The sequence below is a fragment of the Heloderma suspectum genome, chromosome 4, assembly GCF_057233095.1.
Source record: "Heloderma suspectum isolate Gila_16-S chromosome 4, 16-S_ref, whole genome shotgun sequence".
NCBI lineage: Eukaryota > Metazoa > Chordata > Lepidosauria > Squamata > Helodermatidae > Heloderma > Heloderma suspectum.
Window position 1 is genome coordinate 48,635,626 of NC_139461.1, and position 18,980 is coordinate 48,654,605.

General features: G+C 40.6%; 1 protein-coding gene across 7 annotated transcripts in view; it reads right to left on the minus strand.

Annotated features, from left to right (window-relative positions):
* WWP1 (WW domain containing E3 ubiquitin protein ligase 1) overlaps positions 1-18,980 on the minus strand; it is a 100,466-nt gene that overhangs the window by 79,807 nt on the left and 1,679 nt on the right. For all 7 annotated transcript variants that reach the window (XM_084849190.1, XM_084849186.1, XM_084849184.1 and 4 more), the window contains exon 2: positions 165-255. In XM_084849190.1, the coding sequence (XP_084705316.1) occupies positions 165-234 (70 nt within the window). In that variant the 5' untranslated portion in view covers positions 235-255. The remainder of the gene's footprint in view (positions 1-164; positions 256-18,980) is intronic.

The window sequence follows — 18,980 nt, forward strand, 5'->3', positions numbered from 1 at the left end:
GGTACAGGAAATGCTCTGCAAACTAGAAGAACTAGATCAGCACTGTTCATTTTCAGACAATTTCTACTCACCACAGGCAAATGGTTAGACTAAAATAGAACCTTTTTTCATTTATCATTGGCATGACAAATGGTTAGATGCATAATATGCAGATTTTTACTTACTAGTTACTTGCATTTGTAGTATTCCATTATAGTTATTACTGCTTCCAGATCTTGGGGAGGCTGCGGCCATGTCAGAGGCTGCAACTTCAGCCTATTTAAAAAAAAAAAAAATTGACTACACATACACACCACACTATTAGTTCCAATAAGAAGCATTTTCAATTCATGCTAGAATTGTTTAAAATCATTTTTATTGTATTTTCACAGCCAGCCTTACAAATCTGTCCAATGTTTAGTCACTCTCTCAAAAAAAAACTGTACAAGCCCACATGACCCCGCACATCCCTATGTCAAAAATTATGAACACAGGTGGCCAGAATTAGATAAACACTATTTATTTTATTTATTTATTTATTGCATTTATACCCCGCCTTTTTTCCTCTTGCAAGGAACCCAAGGCGGCTGACATTATCCTCCTCTCCATTTTATCCTCACAACAACAACCCTGTGAGGTGGGTTGGGCTGAGAGTCTGTGACTGGCCCAAAGTCACCCAGTGAGCTTCCATGGCCGAGTGGGGACTAGAACCCAGATCTCCCGGCTCCTAGTCCAACACTCTTGCCACTACACCACACTGGCTCTCACTAGCAAGGAATCTATATGCTTGTTTATGGACAGTTGGACCACATTCTCAAGACTTCCTTCTCCACCACCACCTCCAACGATACTCACCATTCCCAGTCCCTGTGTAGCCATATATTTACACTCTTTCCAAACCAATATGGCTTTACATCTGTCTAATGCTCCATCACTTTCTCTCTCCAAACTGGGCAGAGAAAAGCATATTACATTAAAATCTGTTCATAGCCATTTCTCAGCTTTCACTGCCACATGCAAACTATGCTGTAATATCTGCAGAGTCCAATAGTTAGATAGTCTGACTTGGTATAAGTCAGCTTCATATGTTAATTTCAACAACAGAAGGGAAAATAACAGATTCCAGAATTCCCAACATTCTATAGTGCAATTCTGAAGGAAACTGTTGCCCCAAATTTGTAGGTGGGGTAAGAGAAATAGGTGAGAACTTTATAATAATTAATAAAGTAGGAAGAGAACTTTATAACAATTGCTTAATAATTGTCACAAAACATTTTATTTTTAAAAGAACAGGTCTGCAACCAAGGCAAAAGACAGACCCACATCTGATTCTTCATCCAATAGTCCAGTCACAGGTCTATCTTCTTCCATGTGTCATTAGACCACTCAGCCTCACACAGGCAGTTAGAATTTGTGAAAAAAATACTAATCTTTTTCAAATGAGATTACAAATTGCCTATACTCTTACTAGGGAGTATATGTATTTAAAGTTCTCTGAAGTACATTTTAATTGTAAATGGGCTGGCTGCATGCTCTATTCTTGCAGTGGTGTAGCCATATCCTCAATAAAAACCAACATCACTTTCGAAAGGTATTCACAGGGAAATAACGATCACATGAACAGGACTGACCGCATTCTATGATTTCACTCACATGAAACCTAGCAGCTTATGTGAGTCTGCTTAAAAAATATCATTCAGGATATATATTCTGATTAGCTATGCTGTTGTTTAGTGGTAATATTTTATGCCCTGTAAAAACAGCTTTTTTTATTTACAGAATAACATTACAGGCTACTCCACTCTTCCAGCCGCCCTCCCAAAATATTCATTAATATGTATTAATTAATTATGCCAAGATTTGGGGATGGGGTCCTTTGGCCTACACCAACATTTAGTTGCTACCATGCATTATAGTAATCTACCTCAGTTTATTTACAAACCTATTTGGCCTTACCACCTGCATAATGAAAAAGGGCATCTGCTCAGTTTCTTTCCAGGAATAAATCAACCAACTATATCAAATCAATATGACTTTTTTATTTTGGCAGTTTCTCAGGCTTTTCAAGCATCTAGTATATGCAATAACCCAATGATTATTTCATGTGACTTTGTCTCATTTATTGTAAGCTGTGAGTTCTACAATGGAAGGCTTTATACATTAATATTATAAAAATGTTTAATTGCACAACACAAGCATGCATCAACTTTTAAGTTACTACTCATTTCGTTTTGGCAACTGTTTCCATTTTGCAAACCTTACAAGCATACAGCAATATGCTAATAACTGTGTAACTCTACCTTTCATTTGGAGGGATCACTTGCTATACCACTGGGTAGACACACTGACATGGTTCACATGATCTCCAGTCATGGTGGCATGCTAGTTGCATGCTGGTCTGATTTGCTTAATTAGCCTCGCTGGCATGGCTTACCATGTCCTCTGAACCCAGAGAGGGTGGTATGCTGCCATGGGTAACAAGCCACCCAGAACCCTTGAACAACCCATGAGTTTCAGGGTGGTTTGTTTGCTGATGACACACAGTTCTATCTCCCCGTGACATCTGAATCAGGAGAGGATGTGCAAGTCCTGTATCAGTGCCTAGATGGGTCACCAGGTTCGGACAGCATGGTTAGCTGTGCCAGCAAGGGTAATTAAGCAAATCAGGCCTATATGTAACTGGCACACGCATCATGGTTCACAAGCCACCATGGCTTGTTAACTGCCTGGTGATTGTGCGAACCAGCCCTACGTTTAAGCAAATTCATGAAGGAGAAATCTAGTATCAGCTATTTCAAAGAGAAATTATTTAAACCAGTGATTTAGTCTGACCTTTTTTCTTATTTAAATCACCATGATTTAAATCAATCCACCCTGATTTCCAGAAGCATCTGGCTAACTGCCTAGTGTTGGAAACAGACACAACATCCAGAGATCGTCTTGCGCAATCCCCCACACTACATCAAAGCCATTTTCAGGAGCAGCTTTTTTGCAGGTACAAGGGAATAAATGGGAGGGTCTGAAATACCCTGTGTATTCTACACATGATGGTTTGGATCCCAGCCAGAGCAATGGACTCCACAGAAACTTGATCCAATAAAAAAAGCCAGTATTATGTTCCTAAGGTTGTAGTAGTGAGGCAGTACTCAGAACTATTTGCTCCTGCTTACCTAAAGGATTGCAGAGAGCACGAACAGACAGGATGTGAAAAGAACATGGAGCAACACTTCTTTAAAAAAGCACAAGTATGTACTAAATATCACCACAATTGGTACTATGTTAGCACAGCAGTGATATAATTAATATAATGCAACAGAGAGCCAGCTCACAGGCTTATCATAATGGGACCTCCAACATGTGGTTGAATATCCATGCTTGTGTGTCATCATAAGGGTGTGCACTGCCCTCAAGATTCAGTTCGGACCCTGATTTCATGAATCAGGAAACAACTTGATTCCACTCAGACCAATCTGGAGGCTGCCCACTTCGATTCAGGCCCGATTCAGAAATCCAAATAGGAAACCTCCTATTTACTATCAGTGGAGATCAACTAACAACTATAACCTTTTTTTTCTATTTGTCAGACTGGGGTGAAATTTGTGGGCACAGTAGCCCCTTATGAGGGGATTACACCTGCCAAATTACAGACAAATATGCAGGGGGGGGGGTGCTATGCACTTTTTTTTAAAAAAAAACAGAAGTGCTGGTAACTTTTAAAAAATTTCTTGGCAGAATTGCATGAAATTTGCAGGGATAGTTAGTTGCCCTTTTGAGGGATCAAGACTGCCAAGTTTCAGATGAATAGGTGTAGGGAGTTTACTACAAGCGCAGCCTTTTCAGTTTTGGGGTTTCCTCCTATGTTTTTTTGTGGCCAATTATTATGAAAGATGTCATGCAGCATAGAGATGGCCCTAGTTAAGAAACCTAGCAAATTTCTGAAGGATATGTGTAGCTTTTTTTGTGGAAGGGGTGTGTTCACATTTGGGGAAGGGGTGATTTGCTTCCCCTTACCCCCTCTATGCTTTTTTTTGGCAATTTGTATGAAAATGGCATACATGTTTCCCTAGGCAAGAAGTTTGCAAAAAATCAGAATAGGAGCAGGGGCTAGAGGGTTACGATAAATGAAAAGATCAATGAACGTTGCAACTTCCTTCCTCCAAAGTGCTGGAGTTGGAGGATCCCTGTAAAAACAGTAATTGTAATTAGAAGTTAGAGCTGCCAGTCACAAAACTATACCCCCTCCTCTCCCTCTCCCCATCTTGGTGCTTTCCATACATGAAGAGCTTGAGCAGAATTGTATCAATTTTTGGAGACACATGTCTTGTCTGTGTCCCTCCAAATGCTGACTCTTCAAGAATGTTCAGATTTGCACAGCTTCAGAGGAGCCCTGCTTCAATTCAGACTAAAGATGTAAAATTCTCAGAAATGTTGAAGTCATGAGGGGAAAAAAATTGTTTTGTTTTCTGAGGGGGGAGGAGGGAAACATGGAAATTCTGAGAAAAACTGAAAAACGTGCAATATGTAATATTTATTTTTTAGCATTCTTTACAGATCTAAAGTCACTTTGTTGCCTTAGGATACCCTTCCCCAACTTGATGCTCTTCAGATATTTTGGACTTCAGCTCCCATCAGCCCCAGGCAGCATGGCCAGCAGTCAGGAATGCTGGGAATTGTATTCCAAAACATCTGGAGGGCACCATATTGGGGTTGGCTGCTTTATGAACGTAAAATGTATTATGTATAACTTGTTTGTTCATAAAATTATCATTGAAACTAAAATCCTTTAAAAGTACATTTGTAATTATTGCCTGGATAAAGTATACTTTTAATTTTATTATACCAAACACGATAATTTTATGAAAGTTATACATAACATATTTTAGGTTCCTATTTTATGTCTGACGAGAGCAAGTAGTCCCTGAAACATCTGAATCATACTAAAAGCCAGAAGAAGTGGGAAGAACTGGAGGCAGAAGAAGACTGGTATAAAGGATCTGTTCCTCTTTGTGGAGTTTAGGGAAATATGATCTAAAGGAAAAGCTATTGAAATTTTATTTAGCTGGGAAAGACACTTGCACCTATTAGAAATAGTGATCAAGCATATTTAATTTAAGAACCTTTAGACAACCTCAACCTATTATCTGAAGAGTGACGATTTATTCTAGTTTGTAAATAATTTCCATTAATAAAATATATATTTTTTGTGTTCATTTTGAAAGCTTGTCTCTAGTGGTGCTGTCTATCCCATGCCTACACCATAGGAAAAAGGCTACTGAGTTAACTTTAAGAGGGTTTACATTCCAGTTTTTATAGCTAAGGCAGCACTCCCTAGTGGTGAGGTCTAATCGGGAGCTTTATGAAAAATGGTGGTGGTGAGTTCCATACAGCCAAGCCACAAAGTTAATTTTTTAAAAATTAACATGGTGGGATAACCCACATGCTGAATCTGACTGCAGCGCCAGAATAACCTACAGTGTTTCTTTCACGTGTGCATTTTAGATTAGAACTACATTAATTGACTGCTACAGCATCTAATGAGAACAAGCCCAGAAACATAGGACTCTATGAGTAGTATCCAATCAGGCCTTTCCACGCATGGCCAGTCCTGCCAGTTCCGGTCCACACAGAGCCAGCCCCCACGGTCCCAGTACACAAGCAGCCCCTACTGCTTGCACAACACGATAATAGTGCTTCTGTGGGCAAGCCCCCAAATAAGCAGCAATGCTTATTTCTGGAAGAGGCAGGGCTCCAGTGACCTTCCCAGTTCCAGAAACAAACATTTCTGCTCGTTTGGGGGTTTGCCCCTGGAAACTCTGTATCACACCATACAAGAAATAGGGGCTGTGCGTGGACCGGGACCAGCAATACTGGCTGTGCGCAGACCAGAACCAGTGGTGCTGGCTACATGCAGAGGGGCCCGATTGAATACTGCCCTATAGAACAAAACCCAAACTATCAAGAATGTACAATTTCTTCCATATTATGACATAGTAGCTCTACTCATATTTTGGGAAACTGAGCATGACTTGGAGTATTCCTAAATATCAGTAAACAATACATTAGATCAATAATTTTAATAAGGATTGGAAATACTAACTATGCTGGGAACCTTACAGAGAGGAATCAAAAACATCTCCCTCCCCCCCACCCCCAGCTTCATTATTTCCAGAAATTTTACATCTCTCATCCTTCTATAGAAGTCTTATTACACAGTTTTTAGAAACCGTTATGGGGAAATACAGGCTAGGTAGAAATATATAAACACCTTGTCTTAAATATTTTATCCATTATTCTAAAATAAAATATTTCATAATCCAAAGCTGTTCAATTTTCACAAAAAAACAAAACAGCCTTGGGTAAAACATGGGAAAAACTTTTTCCAAATGTTTCCGTTTTTTTCCTGGGCCTTCACATCTCTAATTTGGACATTTCCTGAATCTGTCCAAATCAGCCCGATTCAGTTCTGGATTCAACCAAATCCAAAGCATACCCCTACCTCATCATGCCTAATGTTATATGTGTGTATAGATAGTTGAGAAAGATCATGTGCACCTGGAGAATCACAGGCACAAATAGATTTTTTGTGAAATTAGCTTTCCCAAATATCTAAATTTTGTCAATAACCATTACAGCAATCATCTTAACATCGAGAATGATAGATCTTAGAGGGTTCTCAAGAGCCCTACTACTTGTACTATTAAGGAAACTTTAACACAAAACCTCTTCAGCCAGACAAGAAACTGCAGTCATTTCATCCCAGCTAGCTTCAACTGCAGTGAACTTCTCTGAATACAACCAACCACTTCAGACATCATCACTTGCCCACCTATGTCCACAGCTTTGATTTTCTGACCAGAATCATATCTGAACAATTCAACACAGATCCTGAACAGACCTGTTTTAACTTTGCCCTTCAAATATTCAGCTAGTGGCTTCCCAAGACTAGCCTGCTCTCTGACCTTGACCTTTTCCAGTTGCTGAGCCATATACTAAAAAAACACTACATTAAATTTATGCTAGACAATCTATCCCAAATAAAAAAATTGTGAGGACTTATCATCTTTCTACAACCATATGCATCTGATCCTGAATCAAATTAAAAACAGATATATCATTCTGAATCTTTAGTGCACTTATGCCCAGTTAGTGGAATTATACAGAGGGTGTGTACAGATAGCAAAGGGTACAAAGCTAAATGGAACTACAAAACATCGAAATAAAGGTAGCTAGGTCTCAAGTTAATGATTTAAACAGTTACTTAAAATGTATGCATAACTTAATAATAGAGCAGCACACTCTTGAGCAATGCACTTTGGTGAATCAAGCTATGACAAGCAGTTGGCACTTATGAATGCAAAAAAGTGAAGATGTTTACTTTGATCTTGACTAGGATTAATAGGTAGAATACTTAGAATAATGGATGTTCATGAAAAGAGCTATTTTAATAAATTTTATGTATTCACTAGTTTTGATAAAATTCAAACCAAGCCTGTCAAAATAATTTAGAGGTGGGGATGTCACCCCATCCACCAACCTACTCTATGTACCCAGGCTGCTTCTTCCCACTGCCATTCATTCCTTTTGCCTATCACGATCTCCTGACTGGGAACACCAACAGAAGTACAGTGCAGCTCTGTAGCAGCTGTGCTTGGTCAATTATTCTCCCCGTTATTCTCTTTCACTCCAGGCTTCAAAGGGCCCAAAGAAAAATAGCAGTTTAGGGCACCAAACAACATAAATCAGAGGTAAGCCAGACAGGCCGCTTAACAAGATCAGCCTCGGATGGCCTTCTCTCTGTCCCATCAGCCAGGACAGCTAGACTGGTGGGGACGAGGGAGAGGGCCTTTTCTGTGGTGGCCCCCACTCTGTGGAACTCCCTCCCTAGGGAACTCGGTCATGCCCCCTCTTTAATGAGCTTCCGTCATGCATTAAAAACGTGGTTGTTCAGGCAGGCATTTGGGGTGGGTTATTTTAGAAAATGTTTTTATTGTAGAATTTTATTGTTTTAAACTGTTTTATTGTATATTGTACATCGCCCAGAGTGGCTGGGTGACCAGCCAGATGGGCGATTAATAAATTTAATAATAATAAATACAAATAAACAACCTGGCGCACTCCAAATGTGTTGTACTACAACTCCCATCAGCCCCAGCCAGCATAGCCAATCATCGTGGATTATGGGAGTTGCAGTCCCAACCATCTGGATGGCACCAGGTTGCCTACCTGACATAGACTGTACTATATTATCCATTTTGGAGTAAATCCATACTATGTACTTGCAAAGGACAGGTATGATGGGGCCAAAGAACCATACATAAAGGGAGATACGCATTCCATCCTTGGGTGATAGATTCTGGAAACTACAGAAGTTGCAGAACTTATATAAGTTGATTTATAGTAACTTAAGGTTCCTGAAGCAGAAACTGAAGAAAAAGCTGACCATGCTTCTATCATTTCAGCTAAGAACAGTCTGGAACAAGAAGGGCTGCCAGTCATTAATGTAACAGATAAGCAGCCACTGAACTATTTATAACTTATTGACAAGCAAGCAGAACTACTCCCTCCACCATGGATACCTTCACTTTTCTAGATAACAGAATGTAAATACTAAAAAGTAAATATTAAAATGTAATGCATCAGTGACATGAGCTTGCTGGACAGAAGTAAATGTATCACCAGAACGATTTGGAAGCATGAACAGAAGTCAGACTTCTCTGCCCCTCCGCTCAGCCCAGCCTTGGCAAAAACTGAGCACAGAAGTATCTATATACCATTAACATAGCTGGGAATATTAAGTTAGGGGTCCTTCCTGATATCATAGTGATTGTCTTTCTTGGTGCTACAGTTCCAGCAGATTTAGGCAAAAATAGTTGTCTCAGAAGTTATTTTTTTAAAAATTACCTTTCCACAAACATTTTCCAGAAAACAGTTGCTGGAAAGCTAGCTAGTACAGAGGAACTGCACATGAGCCTGTGACAAAAAGAAACAGCAGCAGCTGGGAAATAGTAGCTCATTGCAAAGTCAGGGGAAAAGAGATGAGTGCCTTTGCATAGCATGCCCCCATCCCCAGCTGAAAGACTGTGAAGTAACCCCACACAGCTCTGCTTACACCTTGAGTAAGGGACCATGATAGAGAGTGGCAGAGTCTAAGAAATTACTTCTTTTATCAGTCCAACAGTCATCTAGTTAAGTACTCAATCTCCAGACATGGCCAGACAGATGAACCTTTTATTCCCAAAAGTACACTGCCCCTGAACATACTTTTTATTTTAGATATTATTATTATTATTTATTGATATTCTGAAGTACAACCTGCCAAGAGACCAGGGATGCTTCCAGATGGAGAGCTCCTAGCACAACCAGTGAAAATGCATTGTGTAGATTCTTTCTTCCTTAACAGATTTATTGTGGAAGGAAGTGTTGGAAAAACACGGGAGGGTTGCAAGCTAAAGACAATGTTGTGTGGATCCCATGTAAAATTCCACATATGAGGCAGGCCAATTGTATGATAAAAGACCTAATCTGGAACTACCCCAAGGCAGTCATTAATTTGAGTCATAATTCATCAAGGCTTAGCTTTAGAATCTGCTTTCAATTCCAGGGCTCGGCTCTGAAATATATGAAGTCATCTTAAAGAGAGTATTTGGTTGTATGCACTTATCATCACAAGAAGCCCACACAGAACTGGGATTAGGGATAAAGGCATCCGAGCCGGATAGCATGATTGCCCAGGATATATATGCCTCATTACTTCTCATTTTAAAAGTTAAGCATTGAGCTAGAGAGTCAGAGGATGCTTCCAGACAGAGGGCTCTGGGGGCCACCAATCAGAAGGCATTGTGTAACTATTCCATCTTTTTTTCCTTAACAGATTTTCTCCAATAAGAAAAAAAATAAACGAAGAGGTGGGAAAACATAGGAGGGTTATGAGTGGAAGACAATGTCATCTGGACCCCCTCATAAAATTATGTGAATGAGACAGGATGATGGGATGAAATTGTCTGCAAACACCTACAAAAAAGATGATGGGACAGAGTTTTCCTTCCTTTTCACTTTCAGAGAGCAAAGCTAGAATATTGATCAACCTGGCAAGCCACAGGACAAGAAAACAATAAATATCTCTGTCTTCTTTCAGAGTCTGATAAGCAGAAGTGTCATTATCCTGAAATATTACTGCAATAGTTGTTTTAAAAAAGAAGCATACACCTTTCAGTGTGAAATTTTCTTTTGACAATATTAATATAACTTTTAGCCTCACCTTGTTTTTTCAGCTGTAGAGGTTTCCAGCCTAATTACACATGTAATATTAGCTTGGCTGATCCTAAATTCGGTTGTCTATTTATGTATGCCAGAGAATTCTTACAGACATTACAGAGACAGAGCATCTCACAGTACCAGGTTCTACTACATCATTCACATTTGCAGAATGAACCTAGCCAGTAGTTATTATTTGCACATTTTAGCCACTAACTTGATTTGTCAAGTAACAGCAACCATCCATTTTCTTTGCCACTTCTCAAAATTTTATTCCAAATTGGCTTGAATAATTTCATTTTCTTTTTGAATAAACATTTGAAGTCAAAGGCAAAATGAGAGAAAATGTGTGCTTCCTGTGATCATTATGGCTCATTTAGCTCCAATTGTTCAGTATACGAAAATAACATACAGACTAACTTGAGCAACTTATAGCTTCTCTCTCTCTCTCTCTCTCTCTCACACACACACACACACCAGTATTAAACATTAAATAGATCTTCCTCCTCAGAGTTGGTGTGTTCTTTTGCTAACGATGCACTATCATATGAACAAACTGTAAGATTTAATTTTAAAAGAACCACCAGCTTTTGGCTTATAGCAGTTTGTATTGTACATATCTACATTATTAGAGAAAAATCTCAGACCATGACCCACCTGAATTCACACTGGACAATTCTCCCATCTCCCCAGATAGTATTTTTTTTTAAAAAAAATTATAACAAGAATATAAATACACACTTACATAACTTACAGAAGAAATAATGTATTTACTCATATATAGCATATGTATCCCACACTTCAGCCAAAAAGGTTCCCAGAGAGGCTATTCTAAATAAAATTTCATGTAAATAATGTTGTAAATAATCTTGGAAGTTATGACTCCAAAAAGTAAATACCAAATCTATCACTTTGGTTCACAAAATCTTGAAAAATAAGTTAACTTTGGGACCAATTTTATGCTCCCACTGAAGCCAGCTGAGGAGTCTTAAGAAGCAGCAGAAGGGCCTCTCCATGGGATGACCTGCTGGCACCATTTTACCATGGAAATCTGGGTGGGTGAGGGGTGGGCGTGGATCTGCCAGATCGAAAGCCTCCTCACTGTTCTGGCATGCCCAAAGAAATGGCTCAAGACTATGCCATAATTTCTCTCTGGAATGTTTTAATAACTGGACATAGCCAAAAAATATTCATATAATCTGTATAAAACTTACAACTCCATTTAGTCATTAGGATAGATAGCTTTTAATCTTTGAGTAGTAAGGTACCACTGGTATACTGTTTTGTTAAAAAAGATTTTAAATTCACATCACTGGACTCTGTTGGTACATAAATAAAGATCCAAATCCATTCTTTTTGTTATATTACAATTTAGATCTGAGTAACAGGACCTACTTCCAAATAAACATTTAAGATATTTATACACCTGCCTTTCAATATGATTACAAAATGGCTTTCAAAAATATAATAAATCACAATAATAAAATAGCAAAAGCAGCATTGTGCAACAGTTATATCTTCAGACTTATACTAAAACACCATCTCCACTGTTGAATTATAAGTTTGGGTAAAAATAATTGTTTTGACCTGGTACCTAAACCCAAGCAAACTTGGCAAAGTACCTAAACTTTGCAAACTAGGATTTGTTGGGGATGTTCCATAAATGGGGTGCTACCACAGACCAGTCACCACCTGCTACACCTCTGAAGGGAAAGACAAAGAGAATGGTATCCACAAATGATCTCGACATATAGGCAGGTTCGCATAAACTTCCAGTTATATAAGCAACTTTTAGTATATGTCTGAAGCAGGCAGCCCTTTAGATTCCCAGGTCCCAAACCATATAAGGTGTTACAGGTAACACCAAGAAGTGCATCCACAGAAACAATGGGGGGAGGGGTGCGCAATTGTAACTACAGATCACTGGCCTAACTCGCTGCAGCTTTAATGTGAACAATCTGTGACCTCCAAATGTTTTGGCGTACAACTACCATCAGCCCTAGCCAGCATAGCCAATGGCGAGGGATGATGGGGAGTTGTATGCCAAAAATCTCAAGGACCACAAGTTGTCCACCCTTGGTTTATACCTTTAACACCCCCACTCCTGCACCATTACATGGTGCTAAAGAGAAACAATGAGGCCACAGGGCACTGAGCTGTGTTTGTATAGGTTGTTCACTACATTATATAGTATTACACATTTCAGAGCAAAAATATAAAATAATCATTTTTATCTTTACTTTTCCCCACCCCTTCCACCTCTCTATTCCACCTAAACGGCAATTACATGACCATTCAACCAGCCTCATCCCTTCCCTGGCCTGAAACCTCCATTCCTCTAGCATCACCACTCATATCCCTGCCTGAATTGCTCCAATTTGAGTACAGTAACAACCGAAACTGCTCTTCCCCCCTCTCCCAGTCCCAGCATCTGGTGCTTAGTATGGCTTCAAAATAAAGTGGTGATCAAATGGAAGGCTAAAGTACTAATGTTACTCTTGCTCTCTGCTTCGGGAGACAGGAAGACCTAGACTTCAGAGCAGCCTGGGGGAAGGGCCTTTACAAGGGACCAAGCCAGAAGGAATAAGAAATGCATACATATGACCAGGGCCCAGGGAAACCTGTACTGAGATACTGCAAGTAAGCCCATTACCTTGACACAAAAAACTCCATTCCCTCAGATTGCAACAAAAGGAAAAGCAGGGCTACTACATTGGCTCTAGTGAGAAACTAGCTGCCTTTGACTCTCCCTGTCCTTCAACTGTCACCTGGCTTCAGCAAAAGGATGGATGTCTTGTTTTTATGGATCAGTAAGTCGCTCTGGGACCTTTAGAGTTTGCTTTTTTCCTCCTCCCTCCCCATCCTCTTTCCTTTTGTGCTGTTTCTTTTAGACTAAACCTGAGGGCAGCAACTGTCTACTTTTTAATTAATTTGTAACCCACTCTGGGAGACTTTCTGGCTAAAAAAAAATAGGGGTAAAATGCTTTAAATCAAATAGAAACTGATGCGAAATCGTAGCCCAATAATTCCCACCATGTATATATTATATTTGTATTTAACATTTACAGGAGTTGTTCAGAAGCAGCAGTATGAGGTACTAGACCTCTCAATTTCCATGGGCAGTATCCAACACTACCCAAGTGCAGCAGGGCCCACTACCAGCACGATGGGAAGCTTGCACTTCCTAAAGCAACCAGAAACAATCCAAAATGCTTGTTTCCAGAATGGAACAGATCAGCAGAGTTCACAGAAGGGAGCTCCACTAACCTGTCCCATTCCAGAAATTAGTGTTTTGGCTCATTTCTGGGGTTGCTCTAGGAAGCACTAGCTTCCTGTTGTGCCAGCAGTAGGTCCCACTGATACAACATGATCAGCTGAGGTGCACAGGCAGTATTGAAAACTGCTAAATATATAAAAACAAAAATCACTACATTAAAATTTCTCCTCCCTTGCCTCAAGAACACCAACAATTTGAATTACGTACAGAAAAACAGTGGAAGCCAGTGGAGCTATTTTAAACATTGGCAAGGTATGTTCTATGTGGCAAGTTCCAGTTAATAATTTTGGCTGCAATCCTAAACACACTTACCTGGGAGTACGTTTCATTCAGTATAGGATTGCACTGGCAGACACTATATTTTTCACCAGCTGAAGTCTTGAAGTAGTCAAAGGTAACTCCATGTACAATGCACAGTTAGAAACTGATCTGGCTATTTCCAGGGCATTGGTAGTTATGGCAAGGCTCTCTCTGTCCAGAAGGGATTGTAACTGAAGCATCAGCCAAAGCTAGTGAAAAGTGCTCTGTGACACAGATGCCCCCATGGTACCTAAAATAAGATCTCGATTTAACCACATCTCTTGCTGGTTCCTTAAGGGGGGAGTCCAATCCAATCCAGAATAGGGTGAACACCATTTCCCTGGCCAGACTAACACCACACATAGAATAGGGCTGCACGTCTCATTGGTTTCAACCAGAGCTTTAAGCACATGGTGCTCTCTCATTTTAATTAATGTGATTCATAGAATCATAGAACAGTAGGGCTAGAGGGGCCTACAAGGCCATCGACTCCAACCCCCTGCTCAATGCAGGAATCCAAGTCAGAGCATCCCTGACAGATGGCCATCCAGCCTCGCCTTGAACTCCTCCAGTGTGGGAGAGCCCCCCACCTCCCTAGGGAATTGGTTCCATTGTCGTATTGCTCTAACAGTCAGGAAGTGTTTCCTGATGTTCAGCTGGAATCTGGCTTCCTGTAACTTGAGCCCATGATTCCGTGTCCTGCATCCTGGGATGATCGAGAAGAGATCCTGGCCTTCCTCTCTGTGACAACCTTTCAAGTACTTGAAGAGCGCTATCATATCTCCCCTCAGGCTTCTCTTCTCAAGGCTAAACATGCCCAGTTCTTTCAGTCTCTCCTCATAGGGCTTTGTTTCCAGTCCCCTGATCATCTTTGTTGCCCTCCTATGAACCCTCTCCAGTTTGTCTGCAGCCGTCTTAAGGTGTGGTGCCCAGAACTGGACACACTACTCCAGATGAGGCCTAACCAGTGCTGATTAGAGGGGAACTAGTACGTCAGGATTTGGAAGTTATGCTTCTATTAATGCAGCCCAAAAGAGCATTTGCCTTGTTTGCAGCCACATCACATGGTTGGCTCATATTCAGCTTGTGATCTACAACAATTCCAAGATCTTTCTCACTTGTAGTGTTGTTGAGCCACGTATCCCCCATCTTGTAACTGTGCATTTGCTTTCTTTTCCCTAGGTGCAGAACTTGGCATTTATCCCTATTAAATGTCATTCTGTTGTTTTCTGACCAGCACTCCAGGCTATCAAGATCACTTTGAATTTTGTTTCTGTCTTCCAAAGTATTAGCTATCCTGTCCAATTTTGTGTCATCTGCAAATTTGATCAGCATTCCCTGCACCTCCTCCTCCAAGTCATTAATAAAAATGTGGAAGAGCACTGGGCCCAGGACTGAGCCCTGCAGTACCCCACTGATTAACAGCCTCCTGATCCCACACATGTTAAAGTTAAAGTAAGCCCAACTGAACATAATTGGACCTACTCCCAAGCAGTGATGTGGGGTGAAAAACAGAAATTTTTCCAGTGCTTTATTTTTCTGAAGAAAGGCTTCCATTCCATAAGTTCATTATTAACAATGAATGAACCAACTGCAAATACAATATTAGGCAAGCTTGGCAATTTCAAAGTTATAATTATTGTTTTTCAGGTGATTATCCTTAGCAAGCATGTGAGAGAATACATATATGTCACTGAAATACATATATGTCTCAGTGTGAAATGGAACTAATAGGTAGTGAAAAAGAAACGGAAGATGCCCAAACAATCTCAGTGGAAGAGAACTTGAACTCTGTTGAAATAGATGTGTGGTTGTCAGTGGATCATGTACAGTTCGAGTTGCTAAAATTAATTAGTGCAGCCTTCCCCAACCTGGTGCCCCCCAGAAATGCTGGCTGGAGATGATGGGAGTTATAGTCTAATACATCTGGAGGGCACCAGGTTGGGAAAGGCCGAATTAGAGAGCAATCCTATGGTCCTATGATGGAGAGTATTCCAGGTAACATAGGATAGCTCATAAAACCACTCCAACCTTGAAAGGGGGAGTCACAGATCCGACCCCAGGCCCCTCACAGCCTGTGTGGAGAGAACCATGCCAGCTGCCTCCCTGAATTGGAAAAGCAACCTTGGAGCAGCAGGAAAGGGGGTGTTCTGGTGGGCAGGGTGAGGGGAGACCAGGGAAGCCAGAATATAAGTTATCCTGAGCCTTCTTCCAGCCTTCTACCAAGTCTTCTTCCCTCCCCATCTGAACTGCCCTCACTAGACGGGCTGTTCCTCCCACCCTGCTGGCTTCAGCTCGGCATGGCATAGAAAACTCAGAAGCCTTTGAGTTCAGGGGCTTCCGAGCAGCGGGGAAGCAATCAATGGGACTGTGCCCTTAGTGTGTCAACACTTTTTAGTCCTTTTGCTTTTTTCTTACATTTAAACATTTCTTACATTTAAAGGGAAGTACATGCTATTGTCTTTAAAAATTTTAAAAGTATTCTAAGAAAAAATCTATACAATACAACATTTAAATCACATTAAGTGTGCTCTAATTTATTCCACTCAATTTTTTCCAGTGAAATATTTGAGATGTATTGGGACAAAAAAAATTCAGGGTTCTTTGTTATTTACTAAATATAAGTAAAATAAACATGATAAGTTAGATAATTCTCTAGGGCATCCAAAATATTTTTATTTCTTAATTACATTTCTATACTACCCAATAGCCAAAGTTCTCTGGGCAGTTCACAACAGTTAAATCCCACAAAATAGACTATAAAATATGATACAAAATGTAAAAGTTTAAAACTACAGTATAAAAGTACAACCCAAAAATAAGACCTGGCAGCAATGCAGAGATTTAAAATACAATAACATATTTAAAACAATAGAGCTAAAGGCTAAAATGCCTGGGAAAATTAAAAAAAAGTCCTCACCTGCCAACGGAAAAAACATAATGTAGGCACCAGGCGAACCTCTCTGAGAAGCTCATTCCAGAACTGGGATGCCACAACAGAAAAGGCCACCTTCTCAGTAGCCACCCCCCTCACTTCCTTTGTCAGGGGCTCCCGGAGTAAGACCCCTGAAGATGATCTTGGCAGGTAGATATGGGAAGAGACAATCCTTCAGATAACCTGGCCCCAAGCCACTGGGGGCTTTGAATGTTAATACCAGCGCTTTGAATAGAGCTGGAAATGGACTGGCAGCCAGTGCGAATGGAAAAGTACAGGCATAATATGATCATACTGGCCAGTCCCTGTTAACAGTCTCTCTGCCCTGTTTTGGACGAGCTGAAGTTTCCAGACCATTTTCAAAGGTAGCCCCACATATAACGTGCTGTAGTAATCCAGATGAGAGGTTATCAGAGCATGGATAACTGTAGCTAGGCTATCTCTGTCCAGATAAGGATGTAGTTGGTATATCAGCCTAAGCTGATAAAAGATGCTCTGTGTCATCAAATCCACCTGTGCCTCAAGTGACAGTTCTAGGTCCAAGAGCAAATTTCTGTACCCCAAACTACCGACCTGATATTTTAGGGGGAATGCAACCTTCTCCAGAACAGGTTGAACATCACTTAGCTGAGCAGATGAACCACCCACTAACAGGGCCTCCATCTTGCCTAGAGTGTCAGTTTGTTGGCCCTCATCCAGTCCATTACTATGCCCAGGGACTGATTCAGAACAGCCACTGCTTCACCTGGATTTGATGAAAAGGACAGATAGAGCTGGGTGTCAGCTGCATATTGATGACATCTCAGCCCTCACCTCTAGTGACCTCCCACAGTAGTTTCATGTAGATGCTGAACAGCATGGAGGATAGAACAGAGCCCTGTGGAACCCCATAGCATAACTGCCAAGGCACAGAGCAATAACCCCCCAGCACCACCTTCTAGAATCAACCATCCAAGTAGGATTGGAACTATGGTGCAATGCCTCCAACTCCCAGCCCAGACAACCTATCCAGAAGGATACCAAGGTCAATGGTATCGAAAGCCACTAAGAGGTCCAAGAGAATCAACAGGATCACAGTCCCCCTGTCCTTCTCCCAGCAAAGGTCATCCCACAGAGCAACCAAGGCAGTTTCCGTTCCAAACCAGGCCTAAAGCCCAACCAAAGTGGATCTAGATAATCTGTTTCATTCAAAAGTGCTTGGAGTTGTCCAGCAATTAACAACTCAAGAACATTGCCTAGTTTGTATTTCTGATGCAAACTGAAAATGTTCTGATGCAAATGACCCTATGCAAAGTAGCCTAATTTGCATAGGATTAAACCCACATCACTGCTCCCAAGGATGCATTAGATTGCAGCTTTAAGAGATTGATTTATTATTCCTGGGCATGGTCTACCAAAGTCAATCATGTACATTGTAGAACATTAATATTCACTTTGTGGGTTAGGACCCAAAAGTAAGTCACATCCTCACTTGTGGCCCTCCAGAAATTTTGGCTTACAACCCCCTCCATTTGTATCCCCTCCATTTTTTGTTAGATTTTTGTTACAAATCTTATTAGAATTTTTGTATTTTGTTTTTAAGAGAAATAGGGAGACAGAGAGACCACATGCAAAAGGGGACAGTACCCCTTTGCCTTTAATAGCTACATGGAAGAAGAAATTGTGGCAGTTGCTGCTTCTTACTTAGGCACGAGGAAAGTAACTGCCACAATTCTATGTGCATTTAATCTCCTTACAGCAGGGATAGGCAACTTGTGCCCTCAAAATGTTTTGGCCTACTACTCACATCAGCCCTAGCCAGCATAGCCCATTTGGTGAGGGATCATGGGAGTTTTAAGCCAAAATATCTGGAGGGCCACAAGTTGCCAACCCCCGCCTTAGAGAGGAAAGATGGGCATAACATTGTTTCCATATGGCAGAATGAGTTTAAAGATAGATCTCGGATCTGAAAAGGCTGTAGACTACTGTTGTAGATCTGCAGAGGTCAAAAAATGAAAATCTGAACTAGTGTTTAGGTTCCAAGCCATGATCTTGGAACCCAAAGGCACATCATCCAGCAATTGCGCTCATCAGTGCCTTGATGGAAGAACTCCTATGTATGCTTTCCATGACAGAAAGACAGCACATAAAGAACATATTCTACTCACACTACAGACTTAAAAATCAAATTGTTAGCAGTGCACAAATACACTAAAGAGATTCACAAATAAAATTTACTTGATTAATAACCATCAA